General features: G+C 45.5%; 1 protein-coding gene and 4 non-coding genes across 5 annotated transcripts; 2 read left to right on the forward strand and 3 right to left on the reverse strand.

Moving 5' to 3' along the window:
• The first annotated feature begins 3,133 nt into the window (after window positions 1–3,133).
• Window positions 3,134–4,081, forward strand: LOC105104211 (olfactory receptor 2V2). Its single transcript, XM_010997892.3, has one exon. The coding sequence runs from the start codon at window positions 3,134–3,136 to the stop codon at window positions 4,079–4,081; it is 948 nt and encodes a 315-aa protein (XP_010996194.3).
• A 16,106-nt stretch (window positions 4,082–20,187) lies between these two features.
• TRNAL-AAG (transfer RNA leucine (anticodon AAG)) lies at window positions 20,188–20,269 on the forward strand. The gene has a single exon. It is a non-coding gene; the product is annotated as a tRNA-Leu (tRNA).
• Window positions 20,270–20,528: 259 nt separating this feature from the next.
• TRNAV-AAC (transfer RNA valine (anticodon AAC)) lies at window positions 20,529–20,601 on the reverse strand. Its single transcript has one exon. It is a non-coding gene; the product is annotated as a tRNA-Val (tRNA).
• A 314-nt stretch (window positions 20,602–20,915) lies between these two features.
• TRNAP-UGG (transfer RNA proline (anticodon UGG)) lies at window positions 20,916–20,987 on the reverse strand. The gene has a single exon. It is a non-coding gene; the product is annotated as a tRNA-Pro (tRNA).
• A 2,424-nt stretch (window positions 20,988–23,411) lies between these two features.
• TRNAT-UGU (transfer RNA threonine (anticodon UGU)) lies at window positions 23,412–23,484 on the reverse strand. The gene has a single exon. It is a non-coding gene; the product is annotated as a tRNA-Thr (tRNA).
• Window positions 23,485–23,526: the final 42 nt, after the last annotated feature.

Genomic DNA, 23,526 nt, shown 5'->3' on the forward strand with positions numbered 1-23,526 from the left:
GGGCATATCTCCTTGGGCGTGTCTACGGACAGAACTTAGTGGCCCACTTCCCGGGTCATGGATCTGAGCAGACCCATCCTAGTTTAGGCAATCACCCTGGGTCTTTGCACAAAGAGCATGTTCCACGGAGTCTCCTTGTTTTGACTTCACAGTGAGATAAGGTAGACTGATACATGCCTCGTAAATGTCTCCTAGAAATGACTATCATGTATTTGCAGAGAACATACTTGTCATTTGAAAATACTTGAAAATATTTATTATGTTATCATGCCCTGCCCCTCATAGAAAGGGATCTAGAAGTGAACTCATTCATTGAACGAGTGAATAGGTCATTCGCTGCATGAATGCTGGCAGTGAATGCTCTGAATACAGTGGTAATATGAAGGATGAAATAGAGGGTCAGCTGTAAAAAAGCACGTGTCCCCATTAAGGGCACATCTGCAGGACCTGGAGGGAGAGTTAATTTGGAGCGCTTTGATACCCAGCATGGGTGATTCTGAGCTTGAATAATTGGGGCCCTAAGTATCACTTCAAAGAAATATGGAAAGAAGAGGAGATATTGCTTTTCTGGGGCGTGTACATAAGAATTAATGCCTAGTTGTTTTCCACTTGAGGTGTCAGAAAGGAATGTAATTGCGTACATTCTGCAGGGAATTGGAAGTGTGGGGCTGGGTCTTAGGAGGGGTGTCTGGAATCCAGTGAAGATCTTGGTGTCATTTGGAAAGAGAGGTGGGCGAATGGATTCTCTGGCTTCTCCACCTCAGCCTCAGGGTCACCGCTCTGAGGTTTTTCCCTGCGTTCCACAGGATCAGAAATAAATCATCTAGGCATAGAGAATCCTATTCATTCTACCCAACTCACAAGACGGGAACTTAACTACATTCATGTATTCACTTATTTTGCCAAAAGATAAACTATGAAGACTTTTAAGAGTTTATCTGAGCAAAAGTCAGTTCCGATCCGGCAGGGCCAAGCCACAAGCGGTCATGAGTGCTCTACTGACAGGAACCAGCAGAAAACCTTTTACACAGAATAAGCAGAAGAAACACAAAGAAATTATTTGATGGGTTGTACTGAAGTATTTGACTCACTGGAAAAGCCTAGTGGCTGTTGGCGGTTGGGTGTCCTTTGGTTTTTTATGTCTTAACCTTGAGACATTCACAGTCTTAGATTTGGGGTTGCCTCATGGGCTACAAAGGCCACTCAGTCTAATGGCTTCCTTGTCTAATTAACTGAATAATGTTGAGAGCTATATCCAGCAGTAAACCAAAACTGCTCTCGAGCAAAAAGATCTTCAATATCTGCGTCCATATTAGGGATCAGAAGGCTGCAGAATGAGCCAAGAATTAGAGAAAAATGAATTCGAAGTCTCAGAATTTCTCGAGAATAAGGTAACTTGCCCTTCTAAGAATATTTTTGCACAGCAACAGCCTGATTTAATGTAAGGTACCTGGAACTTAGATTGTAAAGGCCCCTTAGCAAGTCTTGGTTCCACAGGTACTGACCTTGGGCAACCCAGCCAACCCTTCAGAGTCTCACTTTTTCATCTGTACAAGATGGCCCGTTTTAATAAGATCACTGTACCTTCATCGCAGGATCACTATGAGGTCAAAAGAAAAAGGAATGTGAGTGCTGTGGGATGCAAAAGACAAGTTTATTTTTATTAATTTGGCATTGCCTGGCAGTAGAACCAGGCAGAGAGCCCTGCCTCTTCTCAACAGATGACAGACAGACTGACAACTTCTTTGAGTCTTTTATTTTCTAGGCAAATCGCAAATCACCATCTTTCTCATATGACAAGATCATTTGTTAAAATTAATCTGAGTCCAGTCTATTTATATCAGTGATCAAGACTCGAGATGGAACGGGAAAGGCAATGCTAGACAGCCTCAAAGATGGTCTCACTGGCCTCTGATTCATGATATTTTTACCTTTGTGTCTTCCTCTCCCATTAAATGTGGGCTGGATTTAGTGACTCACTTACAACAAACAGAATTCAGCACAACTCATGGGAAGTGACTTCCAATATTAGATTATGAGTCTCCAGCTTCTACTAGGGTGCTTGTGCAATCACTGTCTCTTGGGTCACTCGTCCTGGAGGAAGTCAACTGCTGCACTGTGGAACAGGAGCAAAGCCTGACAGCCACATGCGTGATCTTGGCAACCTGGCCAACAGCTTCATGGAAACCTCAGGTGAGACCTACGAAGCCAGAGGCAACTAAGCTGCCCCACCATTCCTGATGCACAGAAACTGGGAAATAATAAATGTTTCCTATTTTACTTCGCGCTGTAAATTTGGAGCTATGTGCAACAAAACAATAGACAGCTAATATAAGTTGAAGGGGGAAATTCTGCACTGCTATGCTACTGGTAGCAGCTTGAAAATGTCTGCCCTGGATTGTACAGCCCTGCTTGGATAAAGGGATAGATGAAATTCGAAGGAAGCTGATGAGAGAGAGAAGAAGGAAAAAAACGAAAAGCTGGAAATGGCTTTGAGGATGAAGACAAGGGTCACCTGGTGAGGGCATGAGCGCAAGGGTTGTGGTCAGAATATGGTAGCACTTTTTACCTAGTTCCTTATAATTATTTATTCTTTCATTTTCCTTGAGTTCAGATATTGTCACTATTATTGAGGGAGTTTTGTCTTTTTTAACATGCATGACTTTTATTTCTTGGTTTGAATTTTGTCCGGGCCATGTCTCTGGTTCTCTTCCACGTAACATATTTAGAAAAAACATTCTTGACCAGAATCAAGAGAAGTCCCATTCCACTGACATGCCCCAAGTAATTTAATTGGATGTTTTATAAGGTGGTTAGTAAATGGTTCAGAAAGCCATGTGGAATATGTTAGTCAGAAAGATTTTATAAGAAGGCACTTTGATTTCTACTCAGGAAGACCTAGTAAGCAGGCACTACCTTACGTGTTTATCAGCCAACTTCTGCTGAGGTCCTGATCCTGGGGTTATATTCAAAATCTCATCACAACTGAAGACCTCACTGTTCTTAAGAGATCTGGGCACCAATCATTTCTTTTCCCCATTGGCCTTGTGATTGTCCTGTCAATAAAGGTATGTCAGTCAATCCAGTATCTTTTTGTCCATGTTCTCAGGTGACCAGGAGTGTCAGCTGAACCATGGAGATAGGGTTGAACCAATCATCCACAGATGGCTTCATCCTCTTGGGCATCTTTTCTCATAGCCAGACTGATCTCGTCCTCTTCTCAGCGGTCATGGTAGTCTTCACGGTGGCCCTCTGTGGGAATGTCCTCCTCATCTTCCTCATCTACGCTGATCCTCGACTTCATACACCCATGTACTTCTTCCTCAGTCAGCTCTCCCTCATGGACCTCGTGTTGGTCTGTACCAATGTGCCCAAGATGGCGGCCAACTTCCTGTCTGGCAGGAAGTCCATCTCCTTTGTGTGCTGTGGCATACAGATTGGCCTTTTCGTCTGCCTTGTGGGATCTGAAGGGCTCTTGCTGGGGCTCATGGCTTATGATCGCTATGTGGCCATTAGCCACCCTCTTCACTACCCCAACCTCATGAGTCAGGGGGTCTGTCTCCAGATCGTTGGGAGCTCCTGGGCCTTTGGGATAATAGATGGTTTGATCCAGATGGTGGTAGTAATGACCTTCCCCTACTGCGGCTTGAGGGAGGTGGACCACTTCTTTTGCGAGATGCTATCCCTGCTGAAGCTGGCCTGTATGGACACGTCCATTTTTGAGAACGTGATATTTGCTTGCTGCGTCTTCATGCTGCTCCTGCCCTTTTCCATCATCGTGGCCTCCTATGCTCGCATCCTGGGGGCTGTGCTCCATATGCGCTCTGCTCAGGCCCGTAAAAAGGCTCTGGCCACCTGTTCCTCCCACCTGACAGCTGTGTCCCTCTTCTATGGGGCAGCCATGTTCATCTACCTGAGGCCCAGGCGCTACCGGGCCCCAAGCCATGACAAGGTGGTCTCTGTCTTCTACACAGTCCTTACTCCTATGCTCAACCCCCTCATTTATAGCTTGAGGAACCGGGAGGTGATGGGAGCCCTGATGAAGGGGCTTGACCGTCGCAGAATTGTCAACCAGCACTGAAGGGCCAGAGTATCCTGTGCCTGGTTCTGCCAACCTCTTGACTTCGAGATGTCAAGTAAACAATCTATTCTATGTGAGCCTCAGTTTTTCTCATTAATAATGAGGCTTATGCAAAAATAATGATAATGAGGCTTACGACACCTGAAAGGTAGATCTTTTTAAACTCTAAAGCAGTACTCTCTGCCTCTGATGAACCACCAGCTTCCCCCCACAAAAAAATCTTTTCTTTTGTAAAATATATTGAAATGGAATGTAGAACTTGGTAAAAGTCAAACACTGTGTAGAAGTAATGAGCTGAGATTTCTATCATTTATTATTTAAAACTGGATTTGCTTCTGATATCAGAAACTGCCCGAAGTTCGACTCCTTAACTCTTACTGCTCATCTCTACCACTGACTGAGAACCCACTGTGGGCCAGGTGTCCTGTTATGTTCCTTGTGAGTACACAGAGATGTCACTTTTTTTCCTATTAATATACGGTCTCACCTTAGTGACTTAGATGAAGTGCTTCCTGATGACAAAAACCGAGCTAGTAAAATCCTCTTGGAGAGTGTTCACCCTTCACACTGTGTCACCGAGAACTTTATAAAGAGTTCTTAAAGCAGTTATATTCTTCCAAGAACAAAGTGAGATTCCTGAGGAAAGTGGTAACGACTTATTTGCTGGGTCTCCACAACATCTGGCACATAGAAAATTCACATGAAAATGCTGTGTATATACAGTCCTCCAGCAAAAGTAGCCACTTGCCATCATTTCAGTTTTTAAAACAGGAAATTGACTCTCCTGTTTTTCCTTTGGGGGATGAAGGCTGAAATATAAATGGGAGAATTTGATCTGTTACTTGAAAACTTATTTTCAAACGTTTTTATTGGAACTGTCGGTATTGTTGTAAGCTCTGTAACAGTTCTTGCACACGTTTGCAATAAAAACCATCTTTTCCTGGAAGAAAATACTCTTGGTTGCATGAAGAGAGAAGACAGAGGATGGGACTGGGTGCTGGAAGTTAGACTAAACCACAGGACCACAAGTGTCTGCTCTGTTTTCTGTTTCCAAGCTTAGAGAGCACAGAAGGCAGCAGCAATAACAGTAACTACAATTCTTAGAACCGACCAGAGGGACGACTTGATAGTCTGCTCAGTTTAATGTCAGTACAAACATTTTGTGGCGAACATCATTGTGCCCCTTTTGCAGACGAGGAAACTGGGGCTCAGACTGGTTAAGTCCCTTGCCCTCACTCCCCAGTTTTCCTTTCTCCCCCTGGGAGAGTTTGTTTGTTGGAGCAGCTGAGATGAACAGAGGACTTCCCAGGAGGCCCCCTTCCCTTGGAGTTTAATTTGCAGACTGGGGACAGAGGTGTGGCAGAAGAGGGGTCTCCAAGGATTTGTGAAAACAGAAGCAACTTTCCTCAGTCACAGCACAGAGGGGACCAATGGGTGGCAGTGAGGGGTGGCAGGGAATAAAACCTCTCTGCCAAGAGCTGGACTGGGCCCAGCCAGGGGTCTGTTCAACAGGTGCGACCTCCCTGCTGGCTCTGAATGAGCGGCCCCTCCTGTCCTGGTCCAGCGCTCTCCCACTGTGCTCCCCTTATGGGTGAGGGGGTGTATGATCTCTCTGTGCCACAATTTTTGTTTCTGGAAAGATTTTCTTAACCCCTAAAGATTCTGCCAGGGTTTTAGCATGAAGTTCTCTCTTCCAGGTTTTTCTTGGTGACTTCTTTCAGACCTACTGTCTTCCCATTTTGACCAATCATAATGCATTTCTTCAGAACCTTTCCAGAGCCCTGGTGGCAGGCATCAGGCATACTTCCCGCCTGTGGATGGGAAATACCCCCAAGAATGTCAGTCAACTCCTATTTTCAAAGGATAGGAGGAGAGTCTAGAGGAGTTCTGAGGGCACAAGCCTTTCTTTCTCCTGGAAACTTCCCTTCTCTAGCTTTCCTCGGCCTCTCCTGCTTCCATTTCAGGCCCATTTCCTTCCAGGAGACGGAGGTGTGCAGGTTTCCCTGCACTGAGAGACACCCCATTGCAGACGCAACTGACTGATCAGGGCGGCCCTCGCTGGGTGGTGGAGTCAGTTCACCAAGCATGCAGGGCTCCAGGTTGGAATGCTGCCCTCCTGACCCTCCAGCCCTTCTTCGTGTCATTGATTAGGATGTTTCTGCTAACATTCTTCCTCTTTGATACGTTTCTTTCCATCTCTGTCACCATTGTCTTTTAATGTTCATTTTGATTCGTTATCTTAAAAACTGTTAAGAAAAGGGAATAATTGAATTCTATATTCCTTTTCTGTATGAGCTTGTCAAAGTTTCACAGCAAATGCAAACTCATACAATAAGGATTATTTTCCCCCCACCATCCATCCATCCAACATACATCACCAAATGGTCAGACCATGAAACCAGATTTTCAGTTATTGCTGCCATCAATGGGGAATAATTTGTCAGTCATGTGCAGCACAGAACCAGAGCCAATCTTGCCCAAGAACTAAAAACAAAAGCAAAGACACAAACACAGACCACCAAAAGCAAAAAACAGAGACTCAGCAAAGATAAAGTTCTTAGCCCCTAGGAATCATTCTGGGAGCCACACTTGGGTTCAAGGGGCCCATGAGGTATACTTCTTCAGCAAAGTTTACTTGCCCCCTCAGGCGAGTTCACCCAAACAACCAAGAAGCACCTCCAAAGCTGTCCACATATAATTTTTCGAAAGGTAAACATCTGACTCTCATATAAATATAAAGTAAACATGTGTCAAGTATTTTATTCCACTTACATTAATTGATGAAGCAACCAACAGGATGGTAAAGCTGGTTCAAAGAGCATTTGGTGGAATACTACTCAGCCATAAAAAAGAATAAAATAATGCCATTTGCGGCAACATGGATGGACCTGGAGATCGTCATTCTAAGTGAAGCAAGCCAGAAAGAGAAAGAAAAATACCATAGGATACACTTATATGTGGAGTCTTTTAAAAAGATACAAATGAACGTATTTACAAAACAGAAACAGACTCACAGACATAGAAAACAAACTTGCGGTTATCAGGGGTGGAATGGGGATGGAGAGGGATAAATTAGGAGTTTGGAATTCTCAGAAACAAAGTACTACATATAAAATAGATAAACAACAAGGTCCCACTGTATCACACAGGGAATTATATTCAATATCTTGTAATAACCCATTATGAAAATGAATATATGTATTTGTATAACTAAAACATTATGCTGTGCACCAGAAATTGACACAACATTGTAAACTGACTATACTTCAATTAAAAAAGAGCATTTGAGGAGTTGGCAGTTTATAATCAATCTAATAAAGAATTGACAGAGTATAATACTAGGTTAGGTACAAAACTGGTCAATGTCCTACAGAATAATACATTAAATCTTTGGGATTATTTTTTCCATCAAACAATTTACAAGTTAATGGTAGAATGTCTGGGGTCTAATCAAACAGTAAATAGCAAAGGCAAACATATGTATATTCTCCTAGAGCATTAAATAATCCTTAGGTGAGCCTGTGAAACAATGACTTTGAAAGGGCATGCATTCATCCTCCAGCCATATTTCCAAATTTTGGATGACTTTTCTTAACTCAGAATACAGACGATATTTACGGCTGCGAAACTGGATGAGCTGGCTCATGAACCCTGAGTTGTCTGAAAACAGAATGATTACGCAATCCCTCCACCCTTTTGTGCTTCTGCAAATGGCTAAGGAACTAACCACGAAAGACCACCCTGCTCCCACACAGTCTAAGCTAAGAGCTGCCACCACTCTTCCTCAGTGACTCCCTTGTGCTATAAAACCCCGAGTTTTCCTCCTCTTCTTTGAGAACTTTCCTCATTACCAAATATTCTCCATGTGACAACAGCCTGAATAAAATCATCTCTTTAATTGTCCGGTGCATTTTGTCTTTGACGATCACTTAGGCATGGCAAAAAAAAAAAAAAAAAAAAGGCAAGAGTCTTTGCTTTTTTCTATGAAACCCTCCATTCTTTGCCTACATTTCTCAAAATTGTTCATGTAAGTTATTGTGTGCCTTTTTTAATGATAATAAATTGAAAACATAGAAAAAGATACATAGTGAAAAGTGTCTCCTTTTCACCTCCTGCCACCTCGTTCACCTCCCAAAGCAATCCCTGCCACAAGTTTATTTCATTCTTTTCAAGAAAGGCCATGTTTTCCATGGTTTGGATGGACCATAATTTAATTTACTGATCCCCAACTGATGGCCAGTGGCGGATCAGTAAATGCCCCATTCACCATATTAATCTTAAGCTCTACAACATTAAATCTCTGGTTATCCTCCTCAAACTTACTCCCTCTCTTTGCCTTGTCTTAATTTCAATTTGGTCTAAAGTCTCCACTCCCAGGAAACATTCTCTAATTAAATCCTTGCCCACTCAGATTTTTCCAGATTTTGTACCCCTCAACCTATCGTAAGTATATTGAGTGTTTCAACCAGAACTGTTTATCTATGACCACTGACTGGACTGGAAGAAAATCCAGAGGAAACTTAATTCAGCCAAATCCAGGGAGGCGGGAATTTGTACTACAATTACCCAAACGTAAGATTACCAGTCTTTGCTTTCACCAGCCCGGTGAGTTCCGATTTCATTTTATGTGCGTGTTTTATATAGTCTTTGTCTTCGATTCCGTTTCCTGGACAAAGACCAAGTTTTTAATTGACAAATATATACTAGCCACCGACTAACACCCAGAAAATGGTAAGTTCTGGGTCACAGAAGACTCCCACAGGTTTACCCTCTTGTCCAGGCACATCATACAATGAACTAACTGATGCTCTTAATGAAACAAGAGTTATAATAATCTCCTAACTAGTCTCAATGAACACAGCTCCGAACTTAAAATTTTTCTAAAATAAGGAAATGAGAGAGAGAATATGCGTGATACAGTAGGGGGATAGAGGAACTAGAATCTGGTTTAAAGGGACAGATGTGAGGGTTTGTGATACCTCCTCAACCTTTGTGTATGCTTGACATTTTCTATAATAAACAGTTAAAAAATGTTCACAGGCCACTGTATGTTGCCAATTACCTTACTAAATCCTTTCCCGCCAAGTTTCCAGTTCAGCAACTCGGGGATTTCTGTGCATACACATGGCAAATCTCCATCTCAAATAGGTAGGTCAATTTTTTTAAGAATATAAAAAATTGGGGGGAAGGCTGTAGCTCAAGCGGTAGAGTGCATGCTTATCATGCACAAGGTCCTGGGTTCAATCCCTGGCACCTCCTCCAAAAATAGATAAGTAAACTTAATTACCTCCCCCCGCCAAAAAATAAAAATAAAAGCAAAAAAGTTGTAAAGACTATGTAAGTGTTTGAGTAGTTTAAGTTTATTAAAGAGCAGGGATCCTGTATGTTGTGACCCTCTGAAAGCCCTATCAGTTGTTAATGAGTTGGGATCAGAGATTATTACCTTGCCCTGCCCAGGAAAACCAACAGCCACAGGAGGGCAGCAGAGAGCCAAGAGCCAAGAAAATAAGGGGTAGATGTGAGTTGGTGTTGCTTTGGGAGCTTCTTCTTAAAGAAATGCAAGAAGGATCATTTTCTCCAAAAGGTGAAGGTACGATTAGACACAAGAAACAGAGCTGTTGAAGATTTTTTTAAGCTGATTATTAAAATACAGCCTTGTGCCCTCACACTGGTCTGAACTAGCCAGGGAAGTTTGCACAACGATTTGAGTTGGACCTAGGAAAATAGAGCTCATGTTTAGCAGAGCAGGGATAAAAGGAGAGTCTGGACTATCCCATCTTTCCTAGCTGCCGCCCTTGACGCGTTTCCTAGCCTCCCTGTGCCTCGGGTCCTCATGTGTGAGATGGCGATAGTAGCACCTCCTTCAGAATGTTGTTGTCACAGTAAAACCAGCAAAGTCTATGAGTGTAAGCGCAGACCAGGCACATAGCACGACCTGGTGCTAGTTCTTGCTTACTGTTACGAATCTTAGCCAAGGCACACTGGAGAGGATGGCTGTGGTGGGACTTAGTGGAATGCGTGCTTTGAAGAGCAGTGGGAAACACATGCAGGCAGAGGATGGGTCACAATTGTGGGGACCTCGAAAGCCAGACGTGGAAGCCTGGCAAGGGTAAGCTGGCGAGGAAGGGACTAGTTGGGGGGAGCTGCCAAAGGCCACTGAGGATGTCCTAATGGGCTGAGGCCCTTCTCTCTCTACCCAACAGCCTCCATCATTCCTGAGTTTCCTGGGACAATAATATGGCTATGTGCCTCCTGAGGCCCCACTGTGGTAGCTGGCAGAGGCCCAAAGAGGACTTCTTGGGGACTTACACCAAGGGCCACCCAGGAAAGACAATTCTGGGCCTCTCCGTAGAGTAGACAAATTCGCTTCTAGCATCGTCTGCCTCCAGGGCCATCCATCAAAATCCCATTTATTTGGTTCTTTCTGAGTGTGGTCCTGAGCTAACACCTGGGGGTTACAAAAACCTTCACATGCTTAAAAGTTACAATACAATATGCTCTTGCCAGCAAGAGCTCACATTCACCACCCCTAGGAAAACAGAACTGCAGGGAGGAGATGGTGTGAGGGCTCCACAAAAGCTTTGGCCTGTGAGAGTCCCTGAGCTCACAAGGGGGTAGAAACTTTAGCCAAACCTGAAAGAGGAGAGGGTGGGCAGGGAGGCCATTCCAGAAGGAAAGGGAAGTAGTCAGGGGAATGGTGAGGTAAGAAGTTGTTGCCAAATCTCAGCCTCTGTGTTCCGACACTGAATTGAAATCTGGAGACAGAGTTTTGGGGGAAGCAAAAAAGAACAGCTTTACTTCTTTGCCAGGCAAATTGGGTCACAGGAGGCGAATGCCTCAAGACTGTGAGCCCGATTTGGGGAGGGGAGGCAGGGAGTTTTATAGTGAGAGTCCAAGGAACAGAGCTTCTGATAAACATCTTTGAATGTGCAGGGACTGCATTCTTTCCTCCCTGACACGGCTGCACTGACGTCCAGAAAACCTAGTGACACGGCTTCTGTTTCTGTGGTTATTAGACCATGTCCTCCTCCTCCAGTGGACCTTGGTCTGGTATTTGTCTTGTGCACCAGGAATTAATGAGTCATATCTCCAGTCATATCTTCTGTGCCTGGAACAAAGGGTGTGTGAGTGGGAGGGGGGTGCTCTAAGGAAGAGAGAAATGTGTGCCATGTACCGTCAGGCTAGAATGTGCTTTAGCAGGAGGGAAGCCATTTTTTGGTTACTATTATCTGGGTACTTCAGAGAGGAACTACAGCAGAGGATGTGGGGGCGGGTCTGTCCCAAGAAGACCCCATAAGGTCCTGCTCGGTTACAAGGTGAGTGGCCAGTTGGCTGAGGATCCGAATGTTGCCGGTGACCAGGTTCCTGTCCCATCACAGAAGGAATTCAGAGAAAAGACACAGAGATTAAGGAGGTAAAGTGGGGATTTATTAAGGGATGGACAGCACATTCTCAAGGGCAGAGCGGGCAGGCTCAGGTGAGCAGCTGCCCTGAGTTTTTTTGACAAGTTGGTTACATAGAGTGTAAAAATGAATGAGCAGAATATTCACTGGGGAGGGAGGGGTTTGGGGTCATATTCCCTGATTTTCATCCCAACTCCACCTTCCTGAAGGCAGGAGGGATTTTTGTCCTTATTTAGCCTGGATTGGAAGTGTCATAGCGTTGGTGCATGATGGGTTCTTCTAATCTGCAAGGCTAATTTTATTGAAATGAAGGCATAATGTGCAAAACATTACATTTGGAGATTCCTGCCTTTTCTCTTCTTTCTTTGTTGGCCTCCAAGCCCCTTGTCACCCCAAAATGTGTGATCACTTATCAGCCCAGAGGTTCCTGCTTTTCTTTCCCTGCCCAGGGACCCCTGTTGTTTACATGATGGAAGATTTCCTGTATTTGGCCCCGTGCCCCTCCTTTTTGCCCAATTCCTGCCATTTGGCCTGTGTCCCCCTTTCTCCACTCATATCTAGCTATCTGCCTGCTCTCACACTAATGTGTGGGACATACAGCCAGCTGGGATGGTGGGCTGGAACCAGATGATTAAAAAATGTGGTCTGGAAAAATGAGCATAGGTAGGGGCTTTGTAGTAGGCAGTAAGAAGAGGGCAGACCCACCAAGCTTCCTCCTGGGTACGTGTCCCCAAGAAATCCTCCAGGGTAGGGTGGGGACCAGGATTTTCAGCATGACTGGAGGTGAACAGCCAACATGGATGAGCTGAAAGACACCAACAAGGGAAAAGGGAGAAATTGCATGAAATTAAACACAATACCATTCACACGTGTTACAAATCCAGACATCCCAGACCAGGATACAGATCTGCTAACATGTCAAATGTCAGGGGAGGAAAGTGAGTGGGCTACAAGCAAAACAGACTTAAATGAAGTGAATTAAATGAATATCTTTAAAGACTAGAGAAGGGCCGGGCACAGGCCATTCCTGAACAAAAACGAACTGAAGAGTGATCAGCTCTGGACCTTAAGTCCCAAACTTAGGGTGTTTCTTCTTAATCAGGGCCTGGAAGTAAGAGATCAGGAAGCAAAGAGGCTTCAGATAAGATCCAGATAAGGAACATCCCCACGCTCTTGCCCTCCCAGATGCTGGAGGAGAGAGGCAGCCTGCGTCAGCCCAGCCTTCTGCTCCCAGTTTCTCCACTTGTGAAAATGGAGGCAGGGGATGCTGCGGACATTTGCCATATAACCTCTAAGGCCCTCTCCTGTTCATCACAGTCATCTGCACTTTTACTCCTTGAGTTCTTGCCTTTGAGAAGGACTTTTCTGACACGCTCACCCTGTTAGAGCAGGCAGATGGCTAGATATGAGCAGAGGAGGAGGATGGACGCATGGGCCAAATGGCAGGAAACCACCCATCTTGTGAACAACGGAGGTGCTTGGACAGAGGAAAGCAGGAACCTCCCGACTGATAAGAAATCACACATTTTGGGGTGACAAGTGTCCTGGAGGCAAACAAAGAAAGGTAGAAAAAGGCAGGAATCTCCGGCATCCACATGTAACTTCTTGCTCACTACGCCTTCATTACCATAAAATTAGCCTTGCAGATTAGAAGTACCCATCATGCACCTACGTCATGACACTTTCAATCCAGACGAAATATAGACAGAAATCCCTCCTCCCCTCAGAAAGGTGGAGCTGGGATGAACATCAAGGTATATGACCCCAAACCCTTCCCTCCTCGGTGAATATTCCACCCATTCATTTTTCCAGTCTAAGCAAACAGCTTGCCAAAGAAACTCAGGGCAGCTGCTCAGCTGGCCCTGTCCGCTCTCTATTCGAGAGTGTAGTATCCATCCCTTAATAAATCCTCACTTTACTTTCTTGACCTCCCTGTCTCGTCTGTCTCTGAATCCTTTCTACGACAAGACAAGAACTTACTCTCCAGTAACCACCTTAATTCTGTCGTAATGGGAATGGGGGGGGGGGGATGTCCCCAGACCCTCCCTGTCAACAGGGACACTCTCCCCATGTGGGTCCTTCTGAGACAATGGCCGGCTTCCTCCCAACCTGGAACAGAGCAGGGGAGCCAGTGATTGTAACAGCTCTGGTGACAGACTGCTTCTTTTCTGAACTGCTGTGTCCCAGACCCAGGTTGGGTGGGAAGAACAATGGTGCGAAAGGATGCTTGGGAGGTGTTTGGGGGTGGGCATCTCATGGCAGATCTCAGGGGCCACCTTCTCCAACAATACTTAGGACAGTCCAAAAAATGGGCTCTTGATCTTGGCCTTAACTCGCCCTGATGATGGGCAGGATATTCAGCAGAGACATTAGAAATAGGGTAAATCTAAATGCCTCACAAGCAGGGACATTTCAGAGCCAGAGGGGACCTTTTGAGATTGCCGCATTCTACCCTCTCATTTTTCTGAGGTGGGAACCGAGCTCAGAGAGGGGTTTGGCTGGCTCATATCACAGAGCAGGTCCCCACACTCCGTGTTCAGGTCTCCCAGGTCCGTGCAGCCTGGAACTGAACCCACACGGAGTTCCAAATGGACAGAGATCAGCCAACCTGGTTTCCCCCAGGATGCCTGACTCAGGACAGGCCCCCTCGTGAAACTTCCAAAGCTCCCCTCCAAGTCTGGGCTGTGCCTCTATGCTGAGCTGGGACTGGAAGTCATTTTCACAGGAGACCTCAGCACTCTCAGGTCCCTTTCCAGGGGACGAAACATCAAGGGACCCTGAGCCCAATGCTGGCCTCCATGTCAGACGAAGCAGGTACATGGGGGTGGGGTGGCTAGTCTGAAACATTCCCCAGAAAGCTGCCCTGAGTCCCCAGGTAGAAGATGTCACCCCCTCCTCCCTAGTCCCTCTTTTGGCATCTGCTTCATCCTATCCTATCAGGGACACAGTATTTACGTTCAGTTAAGTTTTGAAAACCAAGCTCCCTCCCATCCTCAAAGCAGCCCTGAGAGGGGATGACTCAGGTGGTGCCCCTATTAAATAGCTCGTCCAAGAAAGAGTGCTGGCAAGGGGGTCTGGGCCGAGGAGGGGCTGCCAGGGGACATTTGGGCTGGTAAAGGAAGGGTCCAGCAGAAAGAAAGAGAGAAAGAGAGAAAGAAAGAGAGAGAGAGAGAGAGAGAGAGAGAGAGAGAGAGAAAGAAAGAAAGAAAGAAAGAAAGAAAGAAAGAAAGAAAGAAAGAAAGAAAGAAAGAAAGAAAGAAAGAAAAGAAAGAAAAAGAAAGAAAGAAAGAAAGAAAGAAAGAAAGAAAGAAAGAAAGAAAGAAAGAAAGAAAGAAAGAAAGAAAGAAAGAAAGAAAGAAAGAAAGAAAAGGAAGGGAAGGAAGAAAAGGAAGGGAAGGAAGAAAAGGAAGGAAGGAAGAAAAGGAAGGGAAGGAAGGAAGGAAGAAAGAAAAAAAAGACACTATGAACTCATCTACAAAACAGAAACAGACTCACAGATGTAGTAAATAATCTTATGGTTACTGGGGACAGGGGGTGGGAGGAGATAAATTTGGGACTTTGGGATTTACAAATGTTAGCCACTACATATAAAAATAGATTTTTTAAAAAGTTTATTCTGTATAGCACAGGGGACTATGTTCAATATCTGGTAATAATCTTTAATATAAGAATATGGAAAATGAATATATGTATGTATGTGCATGACTGGGACATTGTGCTGTACACCAGAAATTGACACATTGCAATTGACTGTACTTCAGTTAAAAAAAGAAAGAAAGAAAGAAACTTCCACAGGAACAAAGGAAAAGATACTAGGGTATGTCCTTGGATTCTGAGGAGGTAGCTGTGGGTAAGAGAAAGGTCCTGCATTTTCATCAGCTGGATGCATCCTCTCCCCTGTTGTTAATCAGGTAGGGTCAATAAGCCTGCCTAACCACCTTTCTCAACTACACCAACTGGCCTGTCTGAAACTCAGTCACAGCCTCTGGTTTTTTGTGGTAGCTATCACTGGGGGCAGCTCAGGAGTCCAACAGTGAACAGGGTAGGCTGCGTCCCTGTTGTTACAACCTTACATTCTTAGGGAGAAGACAAACGACAAACCAAATAAACTAATAAAAAATTTTTTAAAAGAATCATAGAGCCAGGAATGTAGATGGCTGTGATTTAAATGTGCAGCATTCTCTGAGAGCTAATACAGGCAGGAGTGGGAATGAAGAGTTCCTGTTTGGGGTAGTGGAATGGTTAATTTTATGTGTCAACTGGACCAATCCATGGGGTGCCCAGATATCTGGTCAAATATTAGTCTGTGTTTCCACAAAGTTCTTTTTGGTTGAGATTAGCATTTTGATTGGTGGAGTAAAGTAGATTGCCCTCCACAGTGTGGGTGGGCCTTATCCAATCAGTTGAGCCTGGATAGAACAAAAAGACTGACCTTTCCCCCAGTAAGAGAGAATACTCTTATCAAACTGTCCAGATTTTATCTGTAACATTGCCTCTTCCTGACTGAAGGCCTATCCACAGAGCTCCCTGAGCCTCCAGCCTGCTGGCCAACCCTGCAGATTGGCTCTGTTTCTCTGGAGAACCGTACCTACTACAGGTACCCTCTGGGGCAGAGGAATCCAAAAGGCAAAAAGGAAGGGTTTTCCAGGTACAGAAAACAGCAAACAGAAAGATCTTTGCCTTGTTCTAGGAGGTACAGGCCTCCAGGTTGAAAGCTGGGGCAAAGCGTAAAAGGTGGTATCAGAGAGCAGGCAGGACCTCGAACACCACAGTTCAGCCTCCTTTCCAAGTCAAATATGGACTCATTAAAGGATTTACAACAGGAGGCACCAGGACCCATATGTGTTCTAAAAAGATGACTTCACAGAGACGTAAAATCCAGATTGTAGGAAATATGTATGAGACAAAGGACCAGGTTCCTATGATAAATTGCAAGAAAAGAGAGACAGAGAGAGGGAGGGAAAAAAACACTAGATGAAGACACAGGAGACAGATTAACCTAATACAATGTAAAGAATTCTTTTCACCGCTAATTCATACAAACTTGTTTTAAAAAATTATAAGACAGGGAAATGTTCATATGTGACAGTTGGTCATATTAAGGAATTATTGCTAGTTTTTTTTGGTGTAGTAATGTTATTGTGATGTCTTTTAAAAATTATCTTTTAGAGGTTTGGACTGAAATAGGCATAGATGAAATGATATGATAACTGGGATTTGCTTGAAATAATCAGGAGAAGAAAGGTGGAGAGAACACAGAAGTGACCAAAAATTTAAAACTGCTGAAGCTGGGGGATGGGTATGTCAGGTTCATTGTAATACTATATTTTCACGTCTGAACTTTCCCAAATTAAAATCGGTGAGCAAATAGGATTGGAGGCAGGCCTGAGCAGCCCCAGACAATACAAGAGGCTGGTGGTGGGCACTCTTGGCATTCTTTGTAGGGAACTTCCACAGGTTTGTTGATGGATGGACAGAAGGTAGAGGCGGAAGGAAAGAAAGAGACCAATGCTGACCCACAGCTATCTAGATGAAGTAATAAAGTTGAGACAAGAGGAAAGAGGGCAGGACATAGCCATTAAAAGAATGACACAGCAATTATCGCCAAGATAGTGGGAGATTCAACTCCCAGTAGCCCTTGAGCTCCAATCTATGCTCACTGTAATACAATCGCATGCTAAATGGCACTCCCACTGGTGCCAGGACAGTTTCAAGGCTGACCATAAAAGGTCAAAAAGTGGGTGATGGCGCAGTTCCTGGGAATCCCAGCCCCTTCCCCAAAGCAGGAGGAATAATCTTCCCACTTGTTAGCATATGAAGCTACCCAGCCCATAGAGACTAAAAAGCAGGCATCTCAGGGCTCTCTGTCTCTGTCTCTGTCTCTCTGTCTCTCTCTCTCTCTGCCTGTCCCTTGCCTTTTGAGATGGCCCACACTCTGTCTATGTAATGTGTATCTACTTTAACTTTACACACCCACTCCCCCATGCCTCGTGGCCTCTCTGGCCTTCTGAGACAGCCTATACGCTGTCTATATGTAATAATAGAAAAGAACAAATCTGACTCCATATTAGATCTGTTGTTCCTTTGGCTTTAACCCTGTGGCCTGTAGTCTAGGCTTAGTCTTGCCAGCTCTGCACCTTTTGTAAAAGAATGTTGCCTTTAGCCTGAAATAGACAGCCTATTCTCAAGGCTCTGACCTTTACGGATAGGAACACTTTTGCACTCCTATAAAGATAACAAGTTGCAGAATAGAAAATAGCATTTGTTATATTGGAGGTTTACAGGGGCATCATGATCTGGTGCACGTGGACAGCTGCAAGAACAAAGGATTCCGCCAACAAAGAATGCCTACACCAAGAAGTTTGCAACAACCAAGCATACCCGCTCTCCTTAATTCTGACTTGGAGAAGATGGTTCTCCAAGACATTAGTCTGCCATCTTCTCTGTCTGCCGGCTTTCGGAATAAAGTCGCTATTCCTTGCCCCAGCACCTCGTCTCCGGATTTGTTGGCCTGTCCTGTGATGAGCAAAATGAGATTGGACTCGGTAACATAAGCACCAGGAATAGATCTACCGGGATGCAGTGTATTCTTCTCTGGTACTGACTGCCCTCCTCTCTTGGAGGCAGGCAGCGGGAACCGGGAGCCATCCCTGAACCCCCACACCTGAGCCCCGCCACAGCCCTACCAGGAAGGGCCAGTGGAAGAGGAGGAGGCCGGCCATGACTTCAGGAGTGGGGGAAGATGGCGAGGAATTTAATGACTGGGAGGATGACCACGACTATCTAGAAGAGGAGCAGCTGAGTGGTACAGGTACAGAGCATCAGCAGCCCTTGAAGAATCCGACAAGGTGTTTCTGAGAACCTCCAGCACTAGAGAAGCAGCTCTGGATGGCGGGTTTCAGATGCATCATGAGAAGACCTCGTTTGAGCAGTTGGCTTTTATCAAAGAGCTTTTTTTCCCCCACTTATGGTTGTCAATCGTCTGACTGAAGAACTCGGTTGCAATTAGACTATTGATAGAGAGTAGTTAAATGATGCTAAAAGAGGAGGAAAGTACTTGAGGAGAGACCCCAGATTCCAGTCTCTTGAGTTCATTCCGAACAGTTCTGTCAGTGAAACACTTGATCTTGCAGAATAGAGTAAGGCAGTGACTTCCTCATGAAAAAGGAAGAAAATTGTTAAAGAAAAAGGATCTTAGTATTGTTGAAACCTGTTTTCAAGAACGTCCTGAAACACCATTACAAGAGCCCACTATATTAATTATATGAGAAAAAGGAAATAACTCGTCTGATTGAGGACACAAGATGTCTTTGAGTTATTTCGAATAACAGTGCATCCAGAAAACCTTGGCGATTCCACTTTATGATCTATCCCAGCCACAGTGATCAAAGGCTAAATTTTAGTGTAAGATAAATTGAGTATTCTTCAGTATCCCCAAAGGATAACCATTCCCCAAAAGAAATACATATCTTGTGAGCTGTATCTTAAAATGTGTTTCCAGGAGCATCTGAGAATTTGCTTGTACTTCTATCTTGATCACCTAGAAAGCTACTGTGATCTATAATTCAAAGAAAATTAATTGTCTTGACAATTTTTAAAAGTCAAACATCTAACATCCTTATACACTAAAGAAATTTTGTTTTACTCTCTCTCTCTCTGTTTTTCATTTAACTTTACAGGCAAAAGACTTTGACCTTAATAAGAATCGGTGAGTGAAAATTGTCAACTAAAAGGAAAGCCCTACATCTAAAAAAGACTTTATGAACACTCATGTCAACTCTTAAAGGTTTTAAACGTGTTCCAAAATCCACCTTAGTATCTGAAGTTTCCGTCTCCTCCTCTAATTAAGCTTGTTATTGGTTATACACGACATTCGAGATAATTTTTTTAAGCGAGATTCAAATCTATTTCTATAGCAAGATCACAAATAAATGTATAGACTCACTGGTGCAGGTAAAAATCAACAGAAAACCAACTGGAGATTAGTTCACCAAATAGTGATGGTTATCTCAGTTTGGGGTTTGCGGGGGAATTTTTTTCTATATATTTTTCTCTTGGATTTTGCTATTTTTTTTAAGAAATGGATTTTTATAATTAGGCGGGTGGGGGTAAGAGGGTGTCTGTAGAGTGTGCAATCAAGCGTGTTTTGTCAAGACCTGAAACTTCCAGCTGAAACATTTGTTTCAAGGGTGGAAACTTCAGGCAACAGAGCTGCATGGATGGAGGCCTCTGAGATTGTGACCAACGTGGTCACTAAAGAGCCACTTCTGAATGTGTCAGTGTTTCTGCCAAAAAATGTAACAGGTTTAAAGAAAAGGAACTGGGAAAGGCAGTGCAGGATTTCCCCTTCCTTTAATTTGTAAAAACAACACACGCTCATAGTTAAACAAACAAGCAATCGTGTAGAAAGCTTACTCTGCATCCACGCCCACTCCCCAAAGGTGAATGGTCCGGGTGACTTCTTGAGCATCCTTCCAAAAACCGTTGTGTGAGGTCTGCGCTTGGCGAATTCTCTTTTGTCAAAGCGTTCGTACAGCACAGATTCCACGCCTGTGGCTGTGGCCAAGCTAATTCTGTTGGTTGAAGTTTGGTTTCTGTGCTGACCTGTAGGCCCATCCCAACATTCGGTTTTCCTCAGGACCCAGTGGATGTTGCCTGAATTGAAAAATGACAGCCAAAGGCACGCCAGCATTCTCCAAGTAAGGTAGCGTGGCCGAGCGGTCCAAGGCGCTGGATTAAGGCTCCAGTCTCTTCGGGGGCGTGGGTTCGAATCCCACCGCTGCCAGGGTGTGGCGATACGTTGCACTTTTTTCCACACAGCATGCGATTTGTACAAAAGTAGTATGTGAATTGGAGGCCCACCTGCGGACTACGTTTCTCCGGATGTGCGACTCCCTTTACCAGCATGCGGCTATGAAATACCCCAACTCCGTGCGCGCCCATATTGTTGACAGCAAGCGGGGTGGGTTACAGTCTACACTGGTGGACCAACTTCAAAATTATAATATTCAAATAGTAAGAAAAGGGAACTATAAAGGAAAGCTTGTTTCCGCCCGGTTTCGAACCGGGGACCTTTCGCGTGTTAGGCGAACGTGATAACCACTACACTACGGAAACCCACGAGGGGTAGACCCTGCATAATGCTATTGATTGCTGGGAAAACCTCTTGTAGGTACAATAGATACAGTTTTATGAACGTTAAAGGATGATGCCATGACCCAGACAAGTGGAAACACTCGCAAGAGGCTCTGCACCCAATCTCCCACCGGCGATCTCCGGTTCTGAGGCGGCTTACTCACCCTGCTACCTGCTCTTCTTTCAGATCCACAGCTCTTCCGGAACCCTTGGTGAGGTCAACTTCCCATCCAGGACAAAAACGGTCCACGGAACAATAAATTTAATTAGGAGGTAGACGAGGAAAAAGGAAAAGTGGGCTCGTCCGGGATTTGAACCCGGGACCTCTCGCACCCAAAGCGAGAATCATACCCCTAGACCAACGAGCCACTCCGTGGAAGAACTCGTAATTTTAGCTCCAGATATGAATCTACATAGAATTGCTTAATTGCTGAAAAAGTGAATCTTTATTTCTGGCATATTCAAAGCACCTCCCGGATTTCCGAGTTTCCCACGCCCAACCTATCCCTGTTCGACACATATTGGCGCCCTCTGTGAACTCTCAGCCGTAAGTAGCTCGCTCAGCGTTAATGCTCGGTATCACTTGACCCCTCTGAGATCTGGAATCCGAACGAGGGCCTCATTGCTAAGGCTACTCGGGCAGCAGGCCAGGACATCCCTTCGTTTTAGAACTCCCCCTTTCTCGAGGGAGCCCAAATAAGGCGCAAGTCTGGAGGCCCAGGGGCAGGGAGCAGAAGCCGGGAGAGCCGGAGGGCTCCTTGAGAGAACTGGGCCCTAGGCTTGGAGGGGACGCGGTATGGACTAGGTTCCGAGCCGCAACAAACGAAATGAAACCCTCGTAGTCCTTTCCTGTGGGGCGCCTGGTAACGAGACGGGGGCTTCTCTTTATCGTTTTACGAAAATAAAGAAACAACATATACTTATTTGCAAAATGTTCATAAAACGTAGGGAAGTGAGAAATAAGAAGCAGAAATGAGATAACCAGGAAGCCGGCTCCCCCAATGGTGACCGACCGCGGTAGTTCGTGCGCCGCCCGCGAAGATCACAGTGCACGCGCGCGCACACGCGGCGCCCACACCGCGCGTCCTGGCTCCCCGCCCTCGCTGCGTTCTCTTGGAATCGCCCCAGAACAGTCCCCCGCCCAGAGAACCAGAGGCCTGGGCCGGGCGAGCGCTTTCCTCCTGCAGTTCCACTGGGTTATTTAGTAATTTAAAGAATAAAAAAAGTGATTCTGATTCCCTGCTTTAGGAATTCACGAAAATCCACTCAGAGCTGACCCAAAGGTTTATTTTTGTGCCACCGGAAGAGAAATTCCCTACCCAGGTGGCTGTTACAAAACATCGTGGGAGACGAACGGTGGTTAACCGACTCCAAGGAAAAGTGCTATTTTTTCCATTGGCACTCTCCGCAGTCTTGCTCAGGCCGCTGCGCTGACCTCTCCACTCGCTGCTCCTTCTCTCGGCCTCTTCCTTGGAGACCACGATGCTAATGAATCCCATCCCCACCTAGTGTTGTCTCCACCTCCTCCAGGGCACCCTCAGCGTTAGGTGGGCTCCCCTCTGCTCACGGCAGCTGAGCGTCCTTGGCTTCCTTTGGGTCACTACGGCCTCCGTGTTGTAAGCATTCGCGTCTCTTCTCTATGGAATTATACAAAGAAAAGGGCAAACAAGTGTCCACATCCATGACACCTGAACCTAAAGACCATAACTTTGTCACATTCGCTTCCACTGTGTTTTTTTAAACAACTATTTAGTTTTCCTTTTAAACAAACAAACCAACTAACATATGCTACCCTTCCGATTGATTCATTTATGCTGTTAACAGAAATCAAGTGTACAAAATGAGCCTAAATCCTTAACGAACAATGGGGGTGCTGCCGCATAAGCAGAACCTGGCCTGCAGGAGGTCGCCCTCCCTCCGTGGCCTTCGAGGGCACGACCCATCCAGGCGGCCTAGGCAGAGGCAGAGGACCTTCAGAAAAGCCCTGAGCGAGTGGCCATCCCACTTCAGGACTGACTCCGAGCAGCAGTCTAGCTTGGATCAGGGCTCGAAATAGAACCCGGGCCAGGTACATCAGAGGAGAGAAAAACACTCGCGGGAAACTGGGTAGACGTCCGGGAGAGGTGAATGAGGTGGGTGGGGTTCGTGGCAGGGGAGGGATGCGCTCCCCTCCCTCACCCAACCCCGCTCCCATCCAAAAAGCCAAACTTTGCGTCAAGACCCGAATGGATTTGCGGCCCTTGCGCATCCCAGACTCCCGGGATTCTTCAACTCTTATGTGCCTACCCTATTGGAAGGCCACCCCACTACAGAAGCCATTGCGGGAACCAATGGCGAGCTACGCGGGGGCTTAAACATAGCCCTACTCCGGACTAAAATAGTAGATTCCCAGGGTCCGAGGGGAGGAAGGCCGTTCATAGGTGGTCCCCACGCAACAAAGAGGAAAGAATTAGAGATCAGCCCTGGTCCAAGTGGAGCAACAGGTAAGGGAACGGAAAGTTCTGCCACGAACTCGCAGAGAGGGCGCGCAAAAGGAAGCGAGAAAGGGACCGCGGGGAAGAAGGCGCGTGGAGCCGGTGATCGCACAAGACCGAGGTCGTAGCGGGTCTGGCCTTCTACAGATTAGGCCACGGGAGAGAAGGGCCAATAGGTGGCCGGCACTTGAGGGGCAAAAGTGCGGAGCTCCGCCAGTGTCTGGCCTTTCAGAATGACAGAAATTCGTCTTGTCGCGGGCATCTTCAGTTCCTCCACCCTTCGGAAAAGGGTAGAAAAAGTAGGCGGAAAATAGTGGCAGGCCCCAGCGAGATTTGAACTCGCGACCCCTGGTTTACAAGACCAGTGCTCTAACCCCTGAGCTATGGAGCCAGCTGCGAGAATCTTCTCTGCGCAGGAGCAATTAATGCTACT

Source organism: Camelus dromedarius, chromosome 3, assembly GCF_036321535.1.
Source record: "Camelus dromedarius isolate mCamDro1 chromosome 3, mCamDro1.pat, whole genome shotgun sequence".
Lineage (NCBI taxonomy): Eukaryota > Metazoa > Chordata > Mammalia > Artiodactyla > Camelidae > Camelus > Camelus dromedarius.

Bases quoted from the DNA above. Each gene is read 5' to 3' on its own strand.
- LOC105104211 (XM_010997892.3), top strand. From the start codon at position 3,134: ATGGAGATAGGGTTGAACCAATCATCCACAGATGGCTTCATCCTCTTG.